This window comes from Aulonocara sp. 'chitande type north' Nkhata Bay, linkage group LG18 (assembly GCF_057382095.1).
Source record: "Aulonocara sp. 'chitande type north' Nkhata Bay isolate Kocher_YH1m ecotype deep benthic linkage group LG18, A_spYH_male_GT1.1, whole genome shotgun sequence".
Taxonomy (NCBI): Eukaryota; Metazoa; Chordata; class Actinopteri; order Cichliformes; family Cichlidae; genus Aulonocara; species Aulonocara sp. 'chitande type north' Nkhata Bay.
In genome coordinates, this window is record NC_141361.1 from 18,029,287 (window position 1) to 18,053,228 (window position 23,942).

The 23,942-nt window shown below is 41.7% G+C and overlaps 1 protein-coding gene across 7 annotated transcripts in view; it reads left to right on the forward strand.

The window, feature by feature from the left end:
• The window catches only part of adgrl2b.1 (adhesion G protein-coupled receptor L2b, tandem duplicate 1), a 93,205-nt gene that overhangs the window by 52,953 nt on the left and 16,310 nt on the right, over window positions 1–23,942 (forward strand). For 5 of the 7 annotated variants that reach the window (XM_086273515.1, XM_086273519.1, XM_086273516.1 and 2 more), the window contains exons 6-14: window positions 1,973–2,272; window positions 5,569–5,669; window positions 7,511–7,696; window positions 10,599–10,637; window positions 14,523–14,706; window positions 16,288–16,410; window positions 18,098–18,303; window positions 18,573–18,746; window positions 19,888–20,097. In XM_086273515.1, the coding sequence (XP_086129641.1) occupies window positions 1,973–2,272; window positions 5,569–5,669; window positions 7,511–7,696; window positions 10,599–10,637; window positions 14,523–14,706; window positions 16,288–16,410; window positions 18,098–18,303; window positions 18,573–18,746; window positions 19,888–20,097 (1,523 nt within the window). The remainder of the gene's footprint in view (window positions 1–1,972; window positions 2,273–5,568; window positions 5,670–7,510; window positions 7,697–10,598; window positions 10,638–14,522; window positions 14,707–16,287; window positions 16,411–18,097; window positions 18,304–18,572; window positions 18,747–19,887; window positions 20,098–23,942) is intronic. The other 2 variants (XM_086273512.1, XM_086273514.1) reach the window with 1 other exon arrangement.

Below are 23,942 nucleotides of genomic sequence, written 5' to 3' on the forward strand. Positions count from 1 at the left end.
ATGCGTATATTGAATCAACCAAGTCAGCCTATGAATCATCTCACTTCTCCTGAGTCAATAAAAAATCCTCATCTGCAATATATAATATATTTGAAACACCATTTTTTTTGTTTTGTTTTGTTGTTGTTTTTTCTGTAGCATTGTTTTTTATTATCTGATAGCCTCAAAGTTATTTATCTGTAAAGGAATAAATAAAAGTTTGTTTAATGCATCTTCCCAAAAGGTAGAGAGAGGGGGGGGGGGGAAATCGGATGTCTGTCCACTTTTCTTTTTGATTGCTTTGGTATGTTTTGGCCGTCATTTTTTAGCTTATTCTGCACATTGTCCTGATAACTGAAGGCTATGCTAACTGCTAACTGCACCTTAGCTGATGGTTGTGCATGTGCAGGTGTCAAACACACCAGGACCAAATGAGTGTAAGGTAATTACCCAGAGCTCCTGTCTGGAGGAAAGGTCATTGAGAGAATTGTCACAATTCCGGCACAAATGAGTAACACCCCACTCCACCCACTGTCACACTAATGCTTTTCTCCACTCCCTGCATCACCACATATAACTTATTTAATATATTTAAATATTTTTTTTGTCCAGTGAAAACGTACATATTCACCTGACTGGCTGATTAAAGTGGAGACAGTCACCATTCTCAGGAAATGGAGAAATGTGTCTGATGATGGACTGTCAGACAGGATGATATTGCGTTTTCCCATCAGCTCCCAGGGAAACTGAAGACAACCCTATGGTGCCTTTCACAGCGGCAGACCTCATTTTGGGAATCTGCTTTTATCTCAAAATACAATCAAGTGGTTGTGGGCAGAAATGTATGATCATTCATGCAGGAGACAAGTAGCCCAGTATATACACGTAGACCTGTGCACATACACACAATGTGTTTTCCTTTTATTCTTATTGGCTATTCATACTGTATAAAATTTATAGATTTCCCATTTCTGAACCCATTTCCCAGTTATCTCCAGGCTCTGTGCAGCAGATATCCATCTGTGTGCACACAGTGGTTTTAAACAGAGACACACCTGACTAATCGAGCAAACACAAGCACACGTGCACACGTGCACATTCACGCAAAGATTTGCTTCGCAGGGTAACCGTGGACTGAATACAGTGGAATCGCATTATTGCTGATGTATGGTTTTTGCCCAGAGCAGTGCAATTCTCCTTCCGCACACCAGCTTTATCTGAGTGAAAGAGAGATGAACAAGGCAGAAAAAAGGTAAAATGCAGACAGGCTTTGTCTTCATTGTTGATATTTAATCAGTCCAAGGTACTGACTCTGCTGGGAAGAAACTGCTATGTCAAAGGATGCCTGACTGCCATTGCCTTAAGGGGCGATCGTGGCTCAAGAGTTGGGAGTTCGCCTTGTAATCGGAAGGTTGCCGGTTCGAGCCCCGGCTCGGACAGTCTCGGTTGTTGTGTCCTTGGGCAAGACACTTCACCCGTTGCCTACTGGTGGTGGTCGGAGGGCCCGGTGGCGCCAGTGTCCGGCAGCCTCGCCTCTGTCAGTGCGCCCCAGGGCGGCTGTGGCTACAATGTAGCTTGCCATCACCAGTGTGTGAATGGGTGGATGACTGGATATGTAAAGCGCTTTGGGGTCCTTAGGGACTAGTAAAGCGCTATATAAATACAGGCCATTTACCATTTTGTTGTTGTTATTTATGGGCTTAAGTAAAGTATAAAATAGTAAGTGATACTGTTGTGTTTGCATGTTTATCTTGATTTCTTTTAGTAAATGAGCTGGGGGGGGGAGAAAGTGGAAATAAAGAGTGAAAGCCGCACAATGCTTTTATTTCCAGATAATATGGGAAGCAGTAACTCTAGTAATACCAACAAACCATGAGGCTCAAAGCAGATGCAGTCCCCCCAACTGCGAGAAACAGCAGGGGTTCAAGGCGAGGACGTTTATGTCTCGAGCTCTAACAGCGTCACTGCTCTCTCCCTCCCTCTCTCTCTCTAGTGCCAACCACCGAAGACGCCTCTGTCTCGTCTGCCATGCCTAAGACCACAACAATTACCACCACCACTGCCGCGTCCACTGTGAAGGGGCGCGGTGACACCACAGTGGCAGGAGCAGATCCAAGAGATGGCAGAGATCCGTTTGAGGACAGCCGAGGCTTGAGTACCGCTGAGCCCACTATCCCAGAGCTGCCTCCAACACCCAGACGCTTCTGCGAGGCGACTAGGAGGAGAGCCATTGACTGGCCCCAGACCCACACTGGGACTACTGTGGAGAGGCCCTGCCCCAAGGGGACCAGAGGTATTTCCTCCACTTTTCTTGAAACATGAAAATTCAACATTTTGTCTACTGTGTGCCTGCTAGAGGTAGACGTTCTTTTTCTTTTTCTGTAAAAGTATTCCACTGAAGCTTTTAGCAGCCCTGTGACCATAGGGTTTTAACAGAGGAACAGTCTGACATTTAAAGAAATACTTATTCACCCTCTGAAGTGTGGACAAGAAAACCATTGCCTGTGTGTGTGTGTGTGTGTGTGTGTGTGTGTGTGTGTGTGTGTGTCTATATACAGTCCTCATAGGCATGAATGTTGCTGTAATTCTGGGCTTTTAGTTATTTCTTTATACTGTTGTTTTTCCTGGGTGCAGTGACTATACAGCATACACTTTTAACAAGTTAAGAAAAAAACAAGACAAGACAGTTCAAAAAGTTTGAATTTATTTTGAATTTTCCTAATCAACACAGGGTCAAAAATATACATGCATTTACAGTTTTTGATGCTTAAAGTTCTACAATATATTTTAACTTGACAAAACCAAGGTCTAGTAACTTCTTGTAAGTGGTCATAATTGATTACAACTTGTAATTTCTCTTTGCCAGCATCAAAAGGATTTGTTTGGCAGCACTAATTGGATTAATCAATATCAAAGCACTGGGAAAGAGTTTTAGATTTATATAAGTTTGGAAGGTGTCTTGGAACCAGCCAGTGTACTGCTATAGTTCCAGCTCCAGGCCTGGATAACTGGGGAGAGCTGCGTCAGGAAGGGTACCTGGCGTAAAGTCTTGGCCAACTCAAATATGCAGGACAACTGCAGATTAGAAAACTGCAGGTTCAAACTATTGTATACAACTATGAGTTATTAGGATGTTTCACCACCTTTGTAAGAGGAAATTGGTTAGGATGTTCAAAAACAAACCAGTAACCACAAAGGCTGAAGCCTGCCATGAACTGGAAACTGATTAAACACCGGCTGATGGAAGCCCCAGCTCCAGAATTAACACCTTCAAGCTTCACAAAAATTTGCAGCTGCCCTCACGGGCAAGCCAAATGTCTTGTGGAAGGAGGGTGGTGAAACTTGATGGGTGAAAATTGGACTATTGTGTGTTCGTGAAAGGCAATGATCCCAAACGCACATCAAAGTTGGTTTTTGAATGGATAAAGCGAGCTAACATCAAGCTTTTGAATGACCTTTCAGAAGCCCCGACCTCAGCCCTGTTCTGGACTAGACTTAACCTCCTAAGACCCAAACTCTTTCATGGCATGCAATTTTAATTTCTCTATGCTATTTGGGCTGATTGGAACCTGATGAATGTAAAAACAAAGAATTACCGTAATTTTTTTTTTTTTTTACCTGATTTTTGTTTCTGAGAAAAATAAGATCCACATATGAAGACATTTGTTTTAAATTTCGAGAGAACAGTGACAGTATAATGTCCTCGTACGTGGATATAAGGCCCCTGTAGAACAAAATTTAGAATTTTGGTCTAGACAACCCAAAATGTGATGTCCACATATGTGGACGCCAGGTCCTAGGACGTTACAGCTGGGTCGGTGCCAGGGAATTAACCTATTTAAATCAACTCTACCAAGAAGAGTAGTCAAATATTCAGCCAGAATTATGCCAGAAACCTGTTAATTGGTTGCATTTTGTCAATGTGCAGCTAGCTAAGGGACAGTTGACCAAATATTAGTGGGGGTATACAGTATGTATATATTTGAGCTTGTGTGCATGATTGTAATCTTGTATGCATTACAGAAAATCCAAAATAAATGAAACTGTCATCTCTTATCTTATCTGAAGAACTAAGTATAGAGCAAGAGCTAGGCGCTTATTAGCTTAGCTTAAACTGGAAACAGTGCTAAGCTTACTAGCCTAAAGATGTCTCGTATTGCCTCTAAAGTTTAATAATCAACATTTTATATTTTGTTTTATTTAAGACATATACTGCTGGTTTTGTGAAAAATGTGTGTTTTCTTCTGTTATGACTTCTTACAAAAATCATTTGGTAATTTTATGCTAGCTTTTTTTCTGCCTATCAATTTGTCCGAGTTTAAGCTAAGCTAAAGTAATTGTTTCTAGGGTTTAGGTCTAGTTTTATGACACGTCTAAAGATATGTATTAACAGTTACATTTTGACATTAATGGTGTCTAACATTCACCATAAAGACAAAAAGATATTTGAACACAAATGTGAAAATATTCATTTAAATGGTCAATTAAAACAATGGCACAGGAACAATACACAATATTTTCATATATTAAAATATACATTTCTCTGACAGTTTGCAAAAGTTTACAGCTTACAGAAATACTGTTTCTGTTGAAACACTAATTCATAAATGTTTATTTTGCGTCTTATTCCAACTGCTTTGAATTTCCTTAATTGGTCCTTACTCTCTAGGAGGTTAGTGCCAAATAATTAGTGCCATTAACAATCAGGTATAAACCAAACCTCAGAATGATCACAAATCACAGTTTAGCAAAAAAAAGCAAAGCTCCCAATTAAACATGTTAAAATTGCAGAGTTATTTAGCTGTACTTATTTAGGTCTCGCTTCCATCTTGGTTTACTTGTCTTTTTTTTTTGTTTTTTGTAAAACTTCATAAAATGGACATGTCAGTCTAAAAATGTATTATAGCAGGATTTGAGCCTTTTTGACAAAAATAAGATTTCGAAATGTACCTAGTTACTGTAATTTTGAAGCCCATTTCTCCTTGAAAGGAAATCACACAGAGGGGGGAAAAACTATCTGTAACAGACCAAAAGTAAAAGTAAAAAAGATGTTGGACTGCTTCTATTAGATAGCCAGATTAAAAATCCTCCTACAAATGAAGAAATTTGGCCATTAATTTTGCAGGTGATCATCTGCCGTAATCTCACAAAATCCATCTAAACATCCCGTTGCAAAGATTGGCAACTGAAAAGACTCAAAAGAAAGTGGGAAAGGAGATGATATTGAGAAAGGAAAAAGATTTAGCTTTTACTAGTCAAGCTGCATGTTATCTGGAGGATTCGTGTTTTATTTGTACATGCATAGCAAGAGGTCTTTAAAATATTTGTTTACGATCAATAACAAACCACTGCGTCCACCTTTTCTTTTTTTCTGTGTATTTTCCCCCAAGCTTTGTAGAACTCTAATAGTCTTTTAGTGTCCTTTCTGTACTTTTTTGTACAGTCTACAAAGCTTTTAGGTTTTCAATCATTTAGAAATCTTTGTTCCGGGTGAAGAGTCTGCATGAATGAAGGATAAGCAGGAGAAACTGTATCTGAGCAACATTCTGGCTCCCCTCCAACTGTTGTTTTTATTCTGTGGTACTGCAGGCATCGCCTCTTTCCTCTGCACCATGGCAGGGACATGGTGCTCCAAAGGGCCAGACCTCAGCAACTGCACCTCCCACTGGGTGACTCAAGTGGCACAAAAGGTAAAAGGAGAATTTGTCGATCACAAAAATATAGCAGCAAACAACCACGTAAAATGGCTGCGATCCAACATACAGCGGTAATTTCTGACCTCGTTCCCTAGCTTGGTTTATTTTTCCAGCACAGAACTTTTCAAGTGTACACGAAACTTTCAAGGGTAACTAAAATGCTGTTTGGCAGCAGAAAGAAATGAGCTAAAGCATCAGGAGTAAATGCCAAGAACTGCAGTCTGTTAGTGAGAATCAAAGAGCCACGGTTTCTTTCTGCGGTGACATTTATGCTTTGATGTCATGCAGGTAGAAATGTAATGTAGATGTGCAGATAACAGTTGCTTAGATGCACAGGAATGTAAAACATAGCAAACCCTAAAGAAGAGATTATTGTTTCTCTTGAAAAAATAAAAACACCTACAGAATGCTGCAGGTTCAGGCAGGGTTTCAGTCTATTGTTGAAAGACATCTTGGCTAATGAACAGCTGTGTGTTTAAAAAATCAAAAACAAAAAAACAGTAGTAAGTGAAAAAGTGTTGGATACGCTCAGTTTTTACGCTAGAAACACAGCAAAATGAAGTGTAATAGAGAAAGTATGCACACTGCATTAAAACTGGGGTATGCAATATGTTTTCGGCATCACTGGACTAAAATCCATAATTACCTTTCAGCATACTCTAGTTTAGAGAGGGAGCTAGACTCATGTTCCTCATCTGTGTGGAGTCCTTGGAGACCTCATTGGATGAGGAATACTAAGCAGTTACAAATGGAAGTCAAATGCAGAGGTGTAATAGGCTTTAAAAAGGAAGAAAAGAGGAATTTCAGCTGGGAAAGTGAGGTCCGAATCCCGTGTTTGGACAAAAGTTAGCAACACTTACAGTTTCTGCTTCTTCCAGAATTTTCGTCATTCAAGTTTTAATGCAACATGTTTTTGCATATTTTTAGAAGCATTCAGTTAACAGTATTTTCCCTCAAAGTAACGCACAGAGATAGGGGGGAAAAAAACAAAAAACCCAACAAAACATTTTGCATCTTACGCACTGTTGCCAAGTCGAAAAACTCACACAACCCCATTACTCTCAGGCGATTATACACACTGCTAGCCTTGCTATGACATATAATAAGCAGGAGCTTTAGTTATCTGTTCTAAGCTTTGCATATTTGCTCATTAAAAAGTGAAACTAATATGAACAGCGTTTAATTGGCTGAATTGGCTGTATAAGTCCTGATGTTAGATTTTATTAAGATATAATTGCCAGCGATGGTGGGCCTTAGAGCTGCAATGCTTCTGGTTTGTTGACACCACTGTAGTACTTTTTAGTAAGTGGGGAGATATTGTAATGTAGCTACAAGATACTTCTGATAGCCCTGAATTATTTTTTTGGAGGCTGAATGGCTCAAGGATTAATGGTATGTTGGTTTTGCATTAGCTTCCTCTATTTGAAGTTTAATTGGCAGCGGCACTTCAAAGTCACATTTTGATTGATGTCGTTGTTGCCGCATTTTAGTGCAAAAAATTGATTCGTTTGTGGCAAAAGACACCTTGAACATTTTATATAAAATATGTACACAGTATTGTAGTGGTTCTCTGTTTGGAGAGAGTACTGCTGTGCATTTAATAAGACATAGTTATGTTATAACGTCCCTGGTTAATCATACAGTCACCATGAGTGCATTCCGTCTGCACACAAAGACAAATTCCTTCTAGACTTGCTGTGAATTTTCAGATGTGTGTGAGAGATATTAGTCCAGGTTCATATTGCATGACTCTGATCTGAGCGCTGCATCACTGACACTTTACTGACACCCCCGTGTTTCTCCCCGTGGTTGTTTTTTGTTGTTGTTTTTTTTAGATCCGAAGCGGCGAAAACGCTGCAAATTTAGCCAATGAGCTGGCACGTCACACACAGGGCCCGGTGTTTGCCGGCGACGTCAGCTCATCGGTGCGCCTGATGGAGCAGCTCGTGGACATCCTCGATGCTCAGCTGCAGGAGCTCAAGCCCAACGAGAAGGACTCAGCTGGACGCAGCTTCAACAAGGTGCTGTGAAAATCCTCCCTGGCCCTTTCCTTTTCTGACCTCTCGTTAAACGTTGTCCCTGTTTTGCCCTGGTTCTGTGTCAGCATGACTCAGGACATTCATTAGCAAAACACACACACAGATGCACACAAGCCGCTCTGCGCTTTTCTTACATGCACGTATGCATCATCCAAACACACGCAGTCTGAGGTGAGGGGGCTAGGGAGGCAGGTCTAACCCTGCGGGGGAAGCTCATTCCTCTAGAGTTCCTTGGTAATTACCAGCGTTGGAAAACACAGGCGCACCTGGCAGCTCCACCTTTAAGGAGCTAATGGCCACGAGCCCCCAACCAGCACAAAGAATAACTCTTCATTGCTGACAAGTGTGGAGGTGCCCCCTCCTGGAGCTCATGCAGGTGCTCAGTGGAAAGAAAGCAGGCCTGAGACAAAACTACATCTCGTAGCTGCTGGCAGTCCCGTGGCGATTTGAGTGACGGTTTTGAAAAATTACATTGTTATTCAGACTTTGGAGCAGTTGCTGTGTAAACAAAGTGATTTTGAACAAAAAAAACCCCAAAACAACCAAAAATGACGCCCATTGTTTGCGCCCATGTGTTCAGACAGCTGCACCGCTATTATTTGAAGATAAGAGCTAACAGGTTTCTTACTGCAATGCCAATATTGTTGCGGTGATTGGAACAATTCAAAGGCAACAACAACAACAACAACATTCAACTTAAAACTACTTGAAAATTGTGACATCCTGTCACAGAGCTGTTGTTTGTACCTGCAGTTCTGCAGCTGCAATGAAACACACTTTCACTCTCGAGCACACCAGGGGTGAATCTGACAGAGAAATACTACTACCGTGCCTGATTTTAAAGTCACTCTTTAAACAGCCTGCTTGGAATTGTGAATATAATAATTTAGTTATCCTTCCTTTGATCTCGTTGCGCTTCTCCACCAACAGTTTCCCCCCGTCTGAGCACTTCAGCCATGCACACATGTATTTGCAAGACCAAGAAAACTCAAAATCAAGATCTTTTTTAAATTCCTTGCCCTGATTTATAGAATCTGGCTTTCTTATGATTAAAGAAATCAGGTTAATGCAGAAGGCAGACTGAAACCTGTCTGCCAAATGATTTCCATGCCATACTGGAATAAATAGACACCAATGGGTGCCAGTAAAAGAAGAAGAAAAAAAGAAGAAGCCTGAACATCCGAGCCTACACACATGGGTTTGAAAATGTTTAGAAGAAATGTATTGCATACATGATTTGCATTCAAGAAAGCTGAACTGAGAACACCCCCCAACAAAAACAGAACGCGGTGCTTTCAGCTTCACGCAGCCCTTTCCTCCAAATAAACAAGTAAATGCCGGCGTCCACGGGTGCAATCTGGACTGCGTTGAAGAACCATTTCTGGTTTCCTGTGTGTGCTTTTTTTTTTCCCTTTAAGTATGGTTGTAATTTGGACACAAGGAACATTTTTATCTCTTTGTTTCCAAATTCTGATGCAACGATATGTGAGTTTCTCTGGTTTGACTCAATTAGGAAGAGACACCAACTTATTTAAAGCCAAGAGCCTAACAAAGGGGTTTTAAAGAGAGCTAGCGCTGTATTATTTTCTCCATGACAAGAAATACAAATGACCTCATCCCACATTGTTTGTCTTCCGAATGTATTTTAAAGCATCACTAATGGGGAAGCTTCAGAATCTGGTCTCAGCGTTTTTTCCTCACTGCTGCTTTGCGTTTCTCGTCTCTCTCCCCTCACTTTGACTTGATCCAAATTTATACTTAGTATTCAAACACAGCTCCCCTTCTGGGGGTGGGCGTCCGGGTACACACCGGCTCACTCCTTGGCGGCCGCTTGTCGGGGCCTGGGGCCTGGGGCTCGCTCGGGCCCCTTTGGAGGTGGGGTGCCCCCGGCCTCTCGGCCTAGGGCTCGGTCACTCAGGCGCAGCTGGGGGCCGGCGGAGCTCACGGGCGCGTCACTGCAACTCCCCCTGACTTCTGCTCCGCGGCTGCTGGGCGAGCCCTCATCTGGGACTCTCCTCAGCTCTTACTGGAACAGTGGCGCGGCTGCCCCTCTGTTGGTCTTCCATGGTCTCTTGTGTTCTGGGGGCCTCTGGATGTCTGGAGTTTTGATCTCCTCCATACCCGCTTCACACCCTGGAGGACGGGGCTGTGGCCCCCCCACACTCCCTAGCAGATCATTACATGGAGAAACCTTTGGAATGCAAGCATGCTGATCCACACAGGTATGCACACATGGGTATTCACAGACGCGGACTAAAGCTTTCTTGGCTGCTGCCTCAAAGCACACTGTGCGCTGTCTATCTTGCGTGCTGCACAATATCGTTTATTATTTAGTAACTATTGATATCTATGACTAGCTAGTTTATTGTGATGGTGCTTTGTTTTCTCTATTATTATGTTGCTCTTTGTTGTTTGCTGTCTCCTCTGTTTGTTTTTTTTGTTTGTTTGGTTTTTTTTCTCCATACAGGTGACCCAGGAGTTCTTTTTTTTCTCTCTCTCTTCCCCCCCCTTCTCACCGTCTCTTCTCCCCTTTGGTTTTCTTTCTTTCTCTCCCCCTCTCTCTCTCATTCATTCATTCCCCTGTCCTATTTATTAAAAAAAAAAAAAAAAAAAAAAAAAGACAAAGGATGAACTGAAGCTCTGCCATCACGTAATGTCGCATACTGCTGTTTCTGATGTCATTTAGAAAAAAGAAAAAAAAAAACACAGCTCCCCTGAAAAGCACTTATTACTCTTTGGGTTATAGTTAATAGACCTGTGCCTTTTCTTCTTTTCATTAACTCTGTAATTGATGGTAAGTGGCATGATTTAATGCTTCCTGTTTTCTTACCTCCTCTTTCTTCAATCCGTTTCTTGCACTTGATCGTCTGGTTGTGCGGAAAAGCTTCAAAAAAGGGAGAAGACATGCAGAGCGTACATGAAGGTATAACTGCCAGGCTTTCTGCATTCCTTTTTCACCCCGATCCCTAACGTCTGACTTGCAGCATGCCGCACTGTCTGTCTTTATGTCTTTGATTATTTTGTTACAGCGTGTGCCTGCTGATGTGTTTGTACAAAATGCGGCCACTTCCTCAGATTCGGCTGTCTGCTGCCCTGTCATTCTGTCCATCTGAGGATGCCGCCATCCATATTCTTCTTCACTCGTAAATCTTCCCTTCGTTTTTTCTTTTAAACTTTCTCCTCCTCCTCTGCCTCCGCCACTCTTTTTTTTGCCTCCCTCCATCTCTTCTGTTGTCGGCTCTTTACACGTCGTGTGAATAATTGCCTTCCCACGGTTGTAATTGCACCTCCCTGTCAGGCAGAAGTGTGATCAAAGTGGCAATGTGCTCAATTTTCACTTGCTTATATTGTACAAATTCTACTGTCGCCATTGCAAATAATAAGAATAATAAAATTTTAAAAAAAAAACAAAAAAACCTCTTGGCCCCTTTTTGATTTATCTGTGGGATTAATTTCCAACCCCATTAAATATGTTTGTGTTCCAGTCTGATCTTTGCAGGCTGTCCACCAGACATTTTACTTAGTGGAGTGCAGTACTGTTTATTTTCCCGGGCTTGGGTCTGCTGGAAGACAAGGCCGTGATGTAGACACATGGGAGAAGATGCACTGCATGGTGTTTAGATTTTGTGTCAGTGGTGGATTGACACAAATATTCATGGTGCCCAGTGGTTGTATCCCAGACTCTAGCTTTGCTGGAAGTACAATGGTTTGTAAAGATGGGCCTCTCCTTATGCAGTTCCTCCCATACACCTCCTGCCCGTATTTGGTTTAGATTTAGCAGCTTGAAAGTATGCATTATTATGGTCTGTTCTCCCCATATACTCGAATATCCTCCTCCAAAAGTTAAAGCAGCCCCAGCCTCCCAGAGTTAACAATCCAAAATGGCGGCAGTGAACATAAACAGTAGTAAAACCTTTAATCAGCACTGCCACTGTTGTGTATTTATGACTTACTGAACGAACAAGCCAGTTGCAGACCAGGCTCTGTCCATGAATCTGCTGCAGCGGTGTTTTTAAGCATAAAAAAAGTGTTATATTGTGTTGCTAGTGGTACTTGAATCACCTGTTGTTGTTGTTGTTGTTGTTGTTGTTGTTGTTGTTGTTTTAGTTTTCACTTTTTCTGGAATGCGCTAAGTCGTCCCAATTCCAGAAATCTGAGTTCAGAGGTACCTGGAATTGGTTAGTAGGAGATCCTGTGACTGAAACACTGAACATTGCTGCTGAAGAAAACTTCTGAATACAAGGAGGATCGTTTTTGTTCTCAGCAGATGTATTTTGCAGGTATAGAGAACAGAGATATTGAGAAATCATCAAGTCTGTACCTTAGAAAATGTACAGAGATTGGACTTGGGATAACGCAGGGCTGTAGCTCTGGAGGTAGAGAGGGTCATCTAAACAGAAACTTTGTGGTTTTATCCCTGGTTGCTCCAATCTCCTGTCTACATGCCAAAGTATCCTCGGCCAAGATACTGAACCTCAAGTTGTTGCATTCATTGAAGTATAAATATGTGAGAACGTTAGATAGAAAGCACCTGAGTGTAGAAAAAAGTGCTTGTGTTAATGGGCGAATGAGGCATTGTAGAGTAGAAAAGCCTTTTATGCAAGAATTTACTATTTAATTGAGCAACATGCTGTATAAATGCTGGATTTCGAAGCATTTTGTTTTTTTCCATAATTGTGTCACAGACACTTCTGACCATGTTTGGCCCCGTACAGATTTTTCTTTGGGCCCTTACCACCATGTCGTCCCCTGGGCTGTGCTGACAAACTACTCTGTAAGAAACTCTCTGCCAAACAAATTGTTTCACAGTTGACGTCAGGAGGTTTGCAAGCATTTTCCACAAATGACAAGAGAGAAGGGCAGGAAATAAAAGCAATATATTGCAACATCTGTCCACCTTTATCTAAACACAGTGAATATGTGCATGCTGTGTAAAGCCGGGGGGGGGGACTACTTGATAGTGATGTTGACTGGTCCCCTCTACCTTCTGGGCCCTGGGGCATTGAACCGGCTGCACTGTTATAAGTTATGTTTCTGGTTTTTCATTAAATATCTTAAAACCAAAGTCTGAGCTCTGTGCAGAAGCCTCATGCTAATGAAAGATGAGGAACCTACAACTAACTCCTAAATATCCAGAACCTAACATTGCCATATTGAGCACATTGGCATCCCGGCATTAGCAATTAGCTTAAAGCTAATGTGGCTGTTATTTTATTTTTCAGTGTCACTGATCATCGTCCATTGCTGTTTAAGTCAGAGCAGCTGATATGGGCAGCCACAGGGGCTCCCCTGGTGGTTGCACTCTTGTGATTTGTAAATTGACCACCACCCAGGCATGAATTAAATCAGAAGACAGATTCTTTCTGTGCTACACAAATTGGAGACAGACTTTTTCCCCCCTTCTTTTGGATTTCATGGGTCCTTTGAGGATGGCTTACCAGGGGGCAGGAGAAGACCATTTAGTGTCTGTCTGGTTGTAATGGCTCCAACCCCATAATCGCCACTTCTCTCTCTCTTGCTCACTCTCTCTCTCTCACTCTCTCTCACTCACACACACACACACACACACACACACACAGACACCACACACACACTTAACTCCTGTCATAGTCACAGTTGCCTGCAAGGTTAGGGCCACAGAGATTGATTTTTTGTGCTTGGACCCAAGATATAAAGACATGCTGAGCACTCTGTCTGGATGCAGCCATCACTGCTGCGGTTAACATCAGCTCGGTGGTTAAAACGTTGCGGTTAATCATATATTGGTGCAGACTTTGGTTCATTCCCTTTCTTGTTATTCCGAGCAAATGGATAATCCTGTCCTTGGTCAATTAGTGTTTTGGATAATCACAGCTGTGACTAATTGGTACAGTGAGCAAGGGCTTGTTTTGGTTAATTACCGTTATTGTGGTGGGTCTTGCTGTGGGTAATGGCACCTATGGTTAAATTGTCACTCTGATTTATCACACCCAGGGCTCGTCTAGATCTGTGTACAAATGTCTGTCTTTTTTTCGAGGGGGGTTAAGAAAGTTAATGATGTTGTTTCTTAATTGTGCCAGCCAGGAGTCATGAACTCACCCTGCCAGGGTCAAAGGAAACTCTTGTTTTATCAACATATGATACTTGTGTAGGTTTTGTGGAATGTTTTGCTCGCATACTGCTTATCAGAAAGCAGGAAATGAAAGGATTGCCATTTAAAACAAGCAGAAATCCCACCACCCTCCCCTCTCTCTGCTGTTTTCACTTGCACTACTACGCCGAACACGGATTTCACGATAATGCCCTCTTTCCTCAAGGAAAATTGTATCCAAGTCATTATGGTCAGATCCTGTTATGGAAATAAGAGTATTGTCCATGGATACGATTGCTTTCTTCTTCTTTTTTTTGGTTTGTTTTTTGAAAAATAGCTGCTTAAAGCAGGAAGGGCAAATGCAGCATTCAATGAAGGGGGAACAAAATCCCAAAACATTTGGTTTGTATTTCTTTTTACCCTCAAGGATGTTTGCATTATCATTCAATAAAGACTCTGGCCCACGAGAGACTTCCCCAGATTAGCTTTATTCTTTTTAAACAGAATATTAAATAATACACACTAAATATTCCATCGTCATTATTATTTTAGCTACCCATGGCTTTCTCTGACCTTCATGTCTTCAGTTGGAATGATTTTGCTTTTGTGATCTTTTTTTTAAATAATTATTATTATTATTTGTTTTCCAGTCCCTGCTCTTTGTCATTAAACTCAAGTTATGATTTGGGGGTGGAGGGAGTGCAAGCTGACAAATTTGTCTTGTCTCCATGGATACAGGCGATTGTGGACACTGTTGACAACCTCTTGAGGCCAGAAGCTCTAAAATCCTGGAAAGACATGAATTCCACGGAACAAACGCACGCCGCCACGATGCTGCTGGATACCCTGGAGGAAGGGGCGTTTGTCCTCGCGGAAAACCTCATTGAGCCCGCCATCGTGAAAGTTCCCGCAGAGAATATCCGTAAGTTCCTCTCCAGTAACTGAGAAAACCACATGTGCACATCCATCATTCACAGTCTGTGATGTTGATGGCTTTTCTTTTCTTTCTTTCTTTTCAGTCTCAGGGAGATAGTTTTAAACACAGCGGTAAAAATTGTCTCACATTCAGGCAGCTATTCTTTAAGAAGAGCGTCATTTTGAAAATAGCCACATCTCATCTCGTTTCACTGACGTCATAAGAAAAGATTTGACTCAAAAAAAGTGGGGAGAAAAAAAAGCTAATTTGCCCTCAAAGGCAGGCACTTTATTATCAACATGATCTCATTCATATAAGTCAGCTGTGTGCAGTGAACTGTCATATTTCTACTCGTATCTCTTTGTTTCTATGGTTATGGTCCTCCACTTACCCTTTTTGTCTTATACCTCATTGATTTTTAATCTTTTTCTCGCATTGTAAAGTCACCTCACTGAATGGGTGCTGCCAGATGAACTGTCCAGACCTCTTGGGGGGGAAACAAAGAAACCAATTGAATGGCACTGCTCCATTCACATGGCACTCTATCTGTTCCCTCTAAGCCTTTCCCATTAATAAGTAGTTAGCCAAACTGATAAGGACTAGTTGCTCTGTCTTTACCAAAAGCACTGATTAACACATTGTGTAATATGTTTCACATTAGCCATTTAATCACCGCATTCAGACAGTTTTTATGAGCTTGTCAAGTGCTTGCTTATCTGCACAATATAGATAATGAAAAAAACATAACTAAATATGACGAAACCTCAGAGAACAGCCTACCTGACCTCTCTTAAAAGAGTCGAAAAAAGCCGAAAATGATTGTTGATTCTAATTAGCAGTTTCCTCGAAGCTCAAATGGCATCTCCGGGCGAGTATCAAGGGCAGGGCGAGGGAAAAAAGGGAGAAAGGGAGCTAAAAGGTAGATGGCGGGTGGTAGTGGTGGTGGGGGGAGCAGCTAGAGAACAATTCCTCATCTCCGTCTGTCAGAAGCCACCTATCTGAGGAAGTGAGGCCGTTTCTGATGGGAGGGAGTGTGCTGATACGTGTGTCCTCCTGACCCTTTAATAATTTCACACATCAAAGGGAGCACCACCCGGCAGCTGGCATACCAGAGAGAGGGGCTGCAGGAATTTGGAGGATTTTCAGAGATTTGCTCGTCGAGGCCCAGAGTTATCTGAACCCACAGGGGAAAGAAAAAGTAAAGTAAAAGCTCAATGATATTTTTGATCCTATGAATATTTGACATTCATGCCGCAGTAGGCTGCGTGCTTGAATTTGCTCATCTTCTATCGTTGCCCTTGTTGTTATTTTTTCTTCCGCTCCTGCCTCCAAGGCTTTCACAATGCCAGCCAACAGCTTAGTGACATGGTTTTTTAAGTAAATGACACTCGACGGGGTTTTGCCAATAAGACTGGATTCTGTTACTGGTACAATGAACCTCGAGTCTTTACACATACCCCACTGGGCCTGAGCGATAGAGTTCTATTAAACACCATGTAATGCTTCTCAAATGTTGCCTATGAGTAATACATCTCCCCCTCTCTCAATCTCTCTGTCGCTTTCCCTTTTACCTCGGCCATCTCTCAGTGTTGGAGGTGTGTGTGCTAAGCACCGACGGGCAGGTGCAAGACTTCAGATTTCCACAGACGAGCAAGAGCGGAATGACTCTTCAGCTGTCTTCCAACACGGTGAAAGTCAACAGCAAAAACGGTGAGAGAACGTCACTGCAGAAGAAACACCTAGCTGATCAGATGGTTCGATGGTAGTTCATAACCATATCCTAATTCACATAGTTGTTTTCATTTGGGTAATTAAGTTGGGATAATGCCTTAAAGTGATTTTACGTGCTAAGGCATTTTGAATCGGATTAGTAAGACATTTGTGAAATATGCTCATTGATTTATTTATTTTTTGCCGGGAGTTACAATATGAGTCTCATACACTGCACTGTATGGGGTAATATAATCAGGAGGTTATTAGCTTAGCTTAGCATAAATCCTGGAACGAATTAGCGATGCTAAAAGGCAATGCTCCTTGGATATGGGTCAACAAAAACAACCGTTGTTTAGGTTTCATGTGTTTGTGCATGTCTATGCTGAAGTATTGCTTGACCTGTTTGTTCTCAAAGTTTTTTTTTTTTTGTTTTGTTTTTTTAATTATATGTGTTATCTAGGACTGCTGGTTTAGCTTACTGGGTTGAGCGGTTGACTTGTGTGCTGCAAGGCTCATGCAGAGGCCTGGGTTCAAATCTGCCCCAAGGGTTTTTACTGTGTGTCTTTCTGCCAGTTTCTCTGTCTTACTTCCGCTGTCCAGTCACATGCTAAAAGCTTAAACACTGGGCATTTTAGCTATATATTCATGTATAATTCAGGTTTTGTGGACATAAATGGGATGTTATTGTCCTGAAATGAAAACTATCGGTTGCTTTCATAAGGTTTTAACGATGCATAAAGGCTTAAAAAAACCTGTTGCTCGGTGGTTGCTTGGAAGCATGATAACATCATAATATCTGATATAGATAAGAACCAGTGACTACGTAAAAGACTTACAGGGGCCTAAGATGTTCCTGATGATCTTAGGAGGAGTTTGTGAACAAACAAACACACGTAGATCTGAGATTAGTGATCTAATCTTAACATTTTGATATTTCGAGGAAGGGGGGAAAAAGTGTAACGATCACTTTTGCAGAAAACAGAACTTCTGCTCAAAATGTTTCAGAAGTTTCTGGTGAGGTGGAATACTAAATAGAGGACTTTCACCCAGGAGATTGGGACGCTTGTACGCATAACCATAACTCACTGCTCATTAGTTTTAGTCTTTGTTTGATGTTTGCGTTAATGTTGAGGCTTTCAGTTGGAGTATTGTTAGGCTGAACCAAACTACCTGGTCTAGATAAAGATCATGGTTTTGGTCAAAAAGCCACAAAGGCAAATGTCTCCCATGTGCACCTGGCTTTTAATCTTTTTTATCTTTTCCCAGTGACATGGTCGGTTAGTGGCAACAATGGACATTAATTATGATGTTGCTGGAGCAACGCAGCGAAAGCACATCATTTTGCAATGAAGAGTCTTAAGGTTGCCATTAAAAATAGTTTTAAAAACATGCAAAACATGAAGAACATGGATCAGATGTTTCATATTTTAAAATTAATCTTAATTATCACTGTAATGAGTAAAGCATAGTGCGCTTTGCAGCAGTCAGACAGATGAGTTGTGCACCTCATCTGTCTAACTGGCTCGACATCCTGTGTGTTCATTGGCAGAGGCACCAGTTTTAACAATCTATATATTTTATATAAAATGCAGTGAGCCGTGTTATTTTGGGGGAGTGAATTATTACTGTTTGGTAGATAACTGTAAATTATGTCTAATGCTGTACTTCTTATTGTTTGCTATAGGTGTAGCCAAGCTGGTATTTGTACTCTACAAGCACCTGGGTCAGTTCCTCAGCACAGAAAATGCCACATTGCGGGGAATGGGAGACCTGAACAAACACAACCTCTCTCTCACTGTCAACTCCCACATCCTGTCAGCCTCTATTACAAAGGAGTCGAGCCGTGTGTTTGTGGCAGACCCCGTGATCTTCACACTGGAGCACCTGGATGTAAGCCTCCCTCTGAGATTTACCCTGACCACACTATAGAGCCAGGCTGTCAAAAAACAGGATAGACTGCAATACCTTTTACAGTAAAGGAGAAACCGTGTGCCGTTATTGATGATTAGCACCATTTTGATCTTTCTCCTTCACAAATAATTGAGTACGTTTTTTTAAAATCGAAAAAAAGGAGAAGTAAACACATGACTGACGTGCTTTAACTGCGCATATTCATAAATGTTTAATTTTTTCCCCCTCTCTGCTTTTGTGTTTTGCAGAAAGAACATTATTACAATCCCAACTGTTCCTTCTGGAATTACTCAGAGAGGAGCATGATGGGATACTGGTCCACTCAGGGTTGTAAACTGCTGGAAACCAATAAGAGCCACACCACTTGCTCGTGCAGTCACTTGACCAACTTTGCCATCCTCATGGCTCATCGGGGAAATGTGGTAAGTGGCCCTCGCCTTGTGGCTCGCTCAAGCTATTTTTCAGTCTCAATTACTCGTTCTTCCATCTCACTTAAAGATTTGTGCACACGCGGCAAGAACAAGAATGGCATTTCAGTGGAGATAATTAGATTATAGCTGGAGGAGAAGGTAAGGGCAGGGAAGAAAGGGAGAAGTGGAGAAAAGGCAGCAGGGCTGTCGCTTTAAAAGTGCGAGTTTGTGTCAGGAAGTGCCATACCATTATCAGAAGTAATTATGTTCTACCTGTGATCCATGTCTAATATCCCTCTGTGCATATGTCTCAGAGAATCATGGGAAACAACATAACTTCAGCTTTAACTTGTGTCTCCACCCCTCTTGAAGTGGTGTTGGACCCATTTGGTCGCGAAATGCAATTACAATCCAATTACATGATAAATAGCATGTGCAGCGAGGACCTAGCCAGTAATAAATGTAGAGGATAAGTTTGTGGTTCGTCTAATAATACGTCCCAACTCATGAACTCTATGCCTGTCATCTGTCTTAACCTCAACTTTAACCACAGCTTGAAACCAGAGCCCTGAGGCTAGGCTTAGCCCCACCAATCCCCTACACATCACCTCAACTGTAACTCCTGCCCTCAATAAAATTACAAATATCACAGGAGGAATTGGCTCACTTTGAGGCCACCATGTCCTTGAGTGATATTTTTTTATGGTCGTGTCTGCTATTTTCACTTTTGCCAGGTGGCCGTCTTGAAATACGCTCAGTTTTGGACCTCCTGAAACGCAGCGTGATTCAACCGCAAAGCGAGAACTCGGATGCCACATGTTCACAGCTCTTTTTGCAGCATTTTTCTGTTGATGTCACTTTCTGCAACACTTTCTCGTGAAACTTCATGAGTTTTAATAAGTCAAGTTGTCATATGAATACCAAAACATGTTGTGGAGGCTCTAATCATTAATATCAGCAAGGTGATGCGACTTTCCCAGTAATAAGCGAGGATTAAACACTCCAGAGATTTCGATTCAGTGACAACATACAGGGTGCGTGTGTGTCCCCATTAGGCCAGCACAGCTTCACTCATTACGTGCTCAAACGCTGCCCATTATAATGAGAGGTGCAAAGTTTAAAGTCAGTCCGTGCTTTCTCTATTTGTCTGCAGAGGGACGGGAGCGTGCACGAGGTTCTCCTCACCGTCATCACCAGGATGGGCATTGCTGTGTCTCTGGTCTGCCTGGCCATCAGCCTCTTCACTTTCTGCTTCTTCAGAGGTCTGCAGAGTGACCGCAACACCATTCACAAAAACCTGTGCCTCAACCTGTTCATCGGCGAGCTTCTCTTTCTTGTGGGCATCAACATGACAGAACCAAAGGTACCGTGGAAGTGACTCTGCAGAAGGTTTTAATTTCACACTACTGATTAATAGTCTCATCTGCTGTAATTAACCTTTTGTACGCCTGAATTTTCCCTTCAGTTTTCCTTTGAAGTGGCAAACCAAAAAAAAAATCCACATTAGATTAAAATATCATATTTCTATTAGGAGTCTGCCAGTGGTAGAATTTAATGCAGATATTAAAAGCAGGAGTTTTATGGCAGCAACGTACAGTGGGGCAAAAAAGTATTTAGTCAGCCACCGATTGTGCAAGTTCCCCCACCTAAAATGATGACAGAGGTCAGTAATTTGCACCAGAGGTACACTTCAACTGTGAGAGACAGAATGTGAAAAAAAAATCCATGAATCCACATGGTAGGATTTGTAAAGAATTTATTCGTAAATCAGGGTGGAAAATAAGTATTTGGTCAATAACAAAAATACAACTCAATACTTTGTAACATAACCTTTGTTGGCAATAACAGAGGTCAAACGTTTACTATAGGTCTTTACCAGGTTTGCACACACAGTAGCTGGTATTTTGGCCCATTCCTCCATGCAGATCTTCTCGAGAGCAGTGATGTTTTGGGGCTGTCGCCGAGCAACACGGACTTTCAACTCCTGCCACAGATTTTCTATGGGGTTGAGGTCTGGAGACTGGCTAGGCCACTCCAGGACTTTCAAATGCTTCTTACGGAGGCTCTCCTTTGTTGCCCGGACGCTGTGTTTTGGATCATTGTCATGTTGGAAGACCCAGCCTCGTTTCATCTTCAAAGTTCTCACTGATGGAAGGAGGTTTTGGCTCAAAATCTCACGATACATGGCCCCATTCATTCTGTCCTTAACACGGATCAGTCGTCCTGTCCCCTTGGCAGAAAAACAGCCCCATAGCATGATGTTTCCACCCCCATGCTTCACAGTAGGTATGGTGTTCTTGGGATGCAACTCAGTATTCTTCTTCCTCCAAACACGACGAGTTGAGTTTATACCAAAAAGTTCTACTTTGGTTTCATCTGACCACATGACATTCTCCCAATCCTCTGCTGTATCATCCATGTGCTCTCTGGCAAACTTCAGACGGGCCTGGACATGCACTGGCTTCAGCAGCGGAACACGTCTGGCACTGCGGGATTTGATTCCCTGCCGTTGTAGTGTGTTACTGATGGTGACCTTTGTTACTTTGGTCCCAGCTCTCTGCAGGTCATTCACCAGGTCCCCCCGTGTGGTTCTGGGATCTTTGCTCACCGTTCTCATGATCATTTTGACCCCACGGGATGAGATCTTGCGTGGAGCCCCAGATCGAGGGAGATTATCAGTGGTCTTGTATGTCTTCCATTTTCTGATGATTGCTCCCACAGTTGATTTTTTCACACCAAGCTGCTTGCCTATTGTAGATTCACTCTTCCCAGTCTGGTGCAGGTCTACAATACTTTTCCTGGTGTCCTTCGAAAGCTCTTTGGTCTTGGCCATGGCGGAGTTTGGAGTCTGACTGTTTGAGGCTGTGGACAGGTGTCTTTTATACAGATGATGAGTTCAAACAGGTGCCATTCATACAGGTAACGAGTGGGGGACAGAAAAGCTTCTTACAGAAGACGTTACAGGTCTGTGAGAGCCAGAGATTTTCCTTGTTTGAGGTGACCAAATACTTATTTTCCACCCTGATTTACGAATAAATTCTTTACAAATCCTACCATGTGAATTCATGGATTTTTTTTTCACATTCTGTCTCTCACAGTTGAAGTGTACCTCTGGTGCAAATTACTGACCTCTGTCATCATTTTAGGTGGGGGAACTTGCACAATCGGTGGCTGACTAAATACTTTTTTGCCCCACTGTATTTATTTGAAATCAAATATTCTTCCTGTAATTTAATCACAGATGTCTGAAATTATTTATGTTTTTGCTGAGGTTTTGCAAACATGTAACTGCTAACAATGGGATGTTAACTTTTGCAACACTTTGGGCGTGTGACAATCATGTTGACAGTGTCCCCCAGTTTCACCGGCCTAGAGAACAGTCCGGGGCCATCTGGGAAACACCGAGCGTGAGGCAAAAATGTGTATTCGCAACTTTTTGGCGAGTGGTTAATGGACGCTGCTGACAGTCACTGGGAAAGTCGGTTGCTAAAGATCCAGTTACACAGGCCTGGAGGCTGGTTAATGACCTGCCCCCGGCTGTGAGGAAACTGGTTGTTGAAACTTTGCCTTCCTTTGCGTTGAGAGCAAAACTAACACAAGAGGTTAAAGGGCTTAAACTCCAAAATATAAATATAGAAGCTTTAAAGTAAATAAAAGGCTTTGTTTAGGAATTATTTAACCATTTTATAATTTTACGGTTTGGGTTTTGGAACATAACTCTTCATATCATTTTAAGAGGATGTAAAAATTTAGTCTGCTGTAAGATTCCTCCAGAATATTCAATTTAAACCAAGTTTGCAGTTGAAAAATCTGCTTTCATGAGTGAGGAGCAGTTTGACTTGGCTAGCTGCAGTTGGCCTGCAGATTTACACTGAATCAGGTCCACAGTCAGGTACAGCTTAATCTCTCTCTCTCACACTCACCTATCTCAGAAGTATTTAAATTTATGTAAAAGATTTCTGTTTTGTTTACTAGCTTAAAAGGGGAATAAAGAAACTGGTTGCTTGGGGGGGAAAAAGTTATGTTTCCTTCCTGGTCTGTGTTTGCTCTGGTCTCACATTGCTGCGGTTGCCTGTAGTTTTCATGGGAGATGCCAACTTGTCTGCAAACACTCATTAACTAAAAGCTGAGCAGCAGTGAGACTTGGAAGAAGCTCGACACGAACTTGAAATGGAGAACGTTTGCCTCAGTCATACCTCAGCTAACACAAGGAGATTTTTGGTGCAGCATCCTCTTTGTGATCGATTTCACCTGACAGCCAGCAACCACACATGTTACACTCTTCAGAAATGTGCACGTGACATCATGCGAGAAACCTTACTACTTTGAGATCTGTGGAATCTGTTACATTTATAGGAGGAAGATGCAGATTTTTAAATTCTAATAAAGTGTGAAAAATGAGTGTTTGAACTATTTGATCAATAGAAAAATGAAAGTACCTCCAAACATCTGATTCTGATATTTATGAAGCTGATTTGTTGCTAGATATTTTTTTATATAAAAAGACTAAAATACATCTTTACTCACTGAATATGTAGCTTCTTAATTTCAAACTTTGACAGAAATGTGTATCTCAAAACATGTTAAAAAGCTTAATCTTTGCATCAGTTAACATCCATCTAAAAGATAAAGGTAATAATTATCAATCATTGCTATGCTTTTAGCTCTGGTTTGGTGTCCAATGACTCCCAGTGAAAGTGTTATTAAGCTGCTAAAAGCGTCGCTTCATCATTTCTAGGAGTGTGCAGCATGTATTTGGTCTTACTAAGGCACATTTCTGATCCCACAAATGACAACAACAAAGCTGTGGACTAAAAAACAAACATTTTCAGCTAAAAGATGCAGAAATCTGCTAGCATACATCTGCAAACATCTAGTCCTGTCTTAATAAAAATAAATAACTAGACTAACTTAAACTAACCACCGTTCTAAAGCAAAAACATACAGATTTGTGTTAAATACTATAGACAAGTCATTTTTGGTAATAATGAAAAAGGGAAAAAAAATCTTTCTATTTATTTATCTTTTGACTTTTATTTTCAGTATAGAAAAATAATGATAAAAACATGGAGGGTGTGTGGAAAGTGCTGGCAAAAGCACAAGGTAAGGTCACCATCAGGGGGTTCCACAGGTTTCGCAGGGTAAGGTCATCCGGGTCAGGAGTGTTGTTTTGTAGCATAGAATTACACATTTATTATGGTTGCTTTG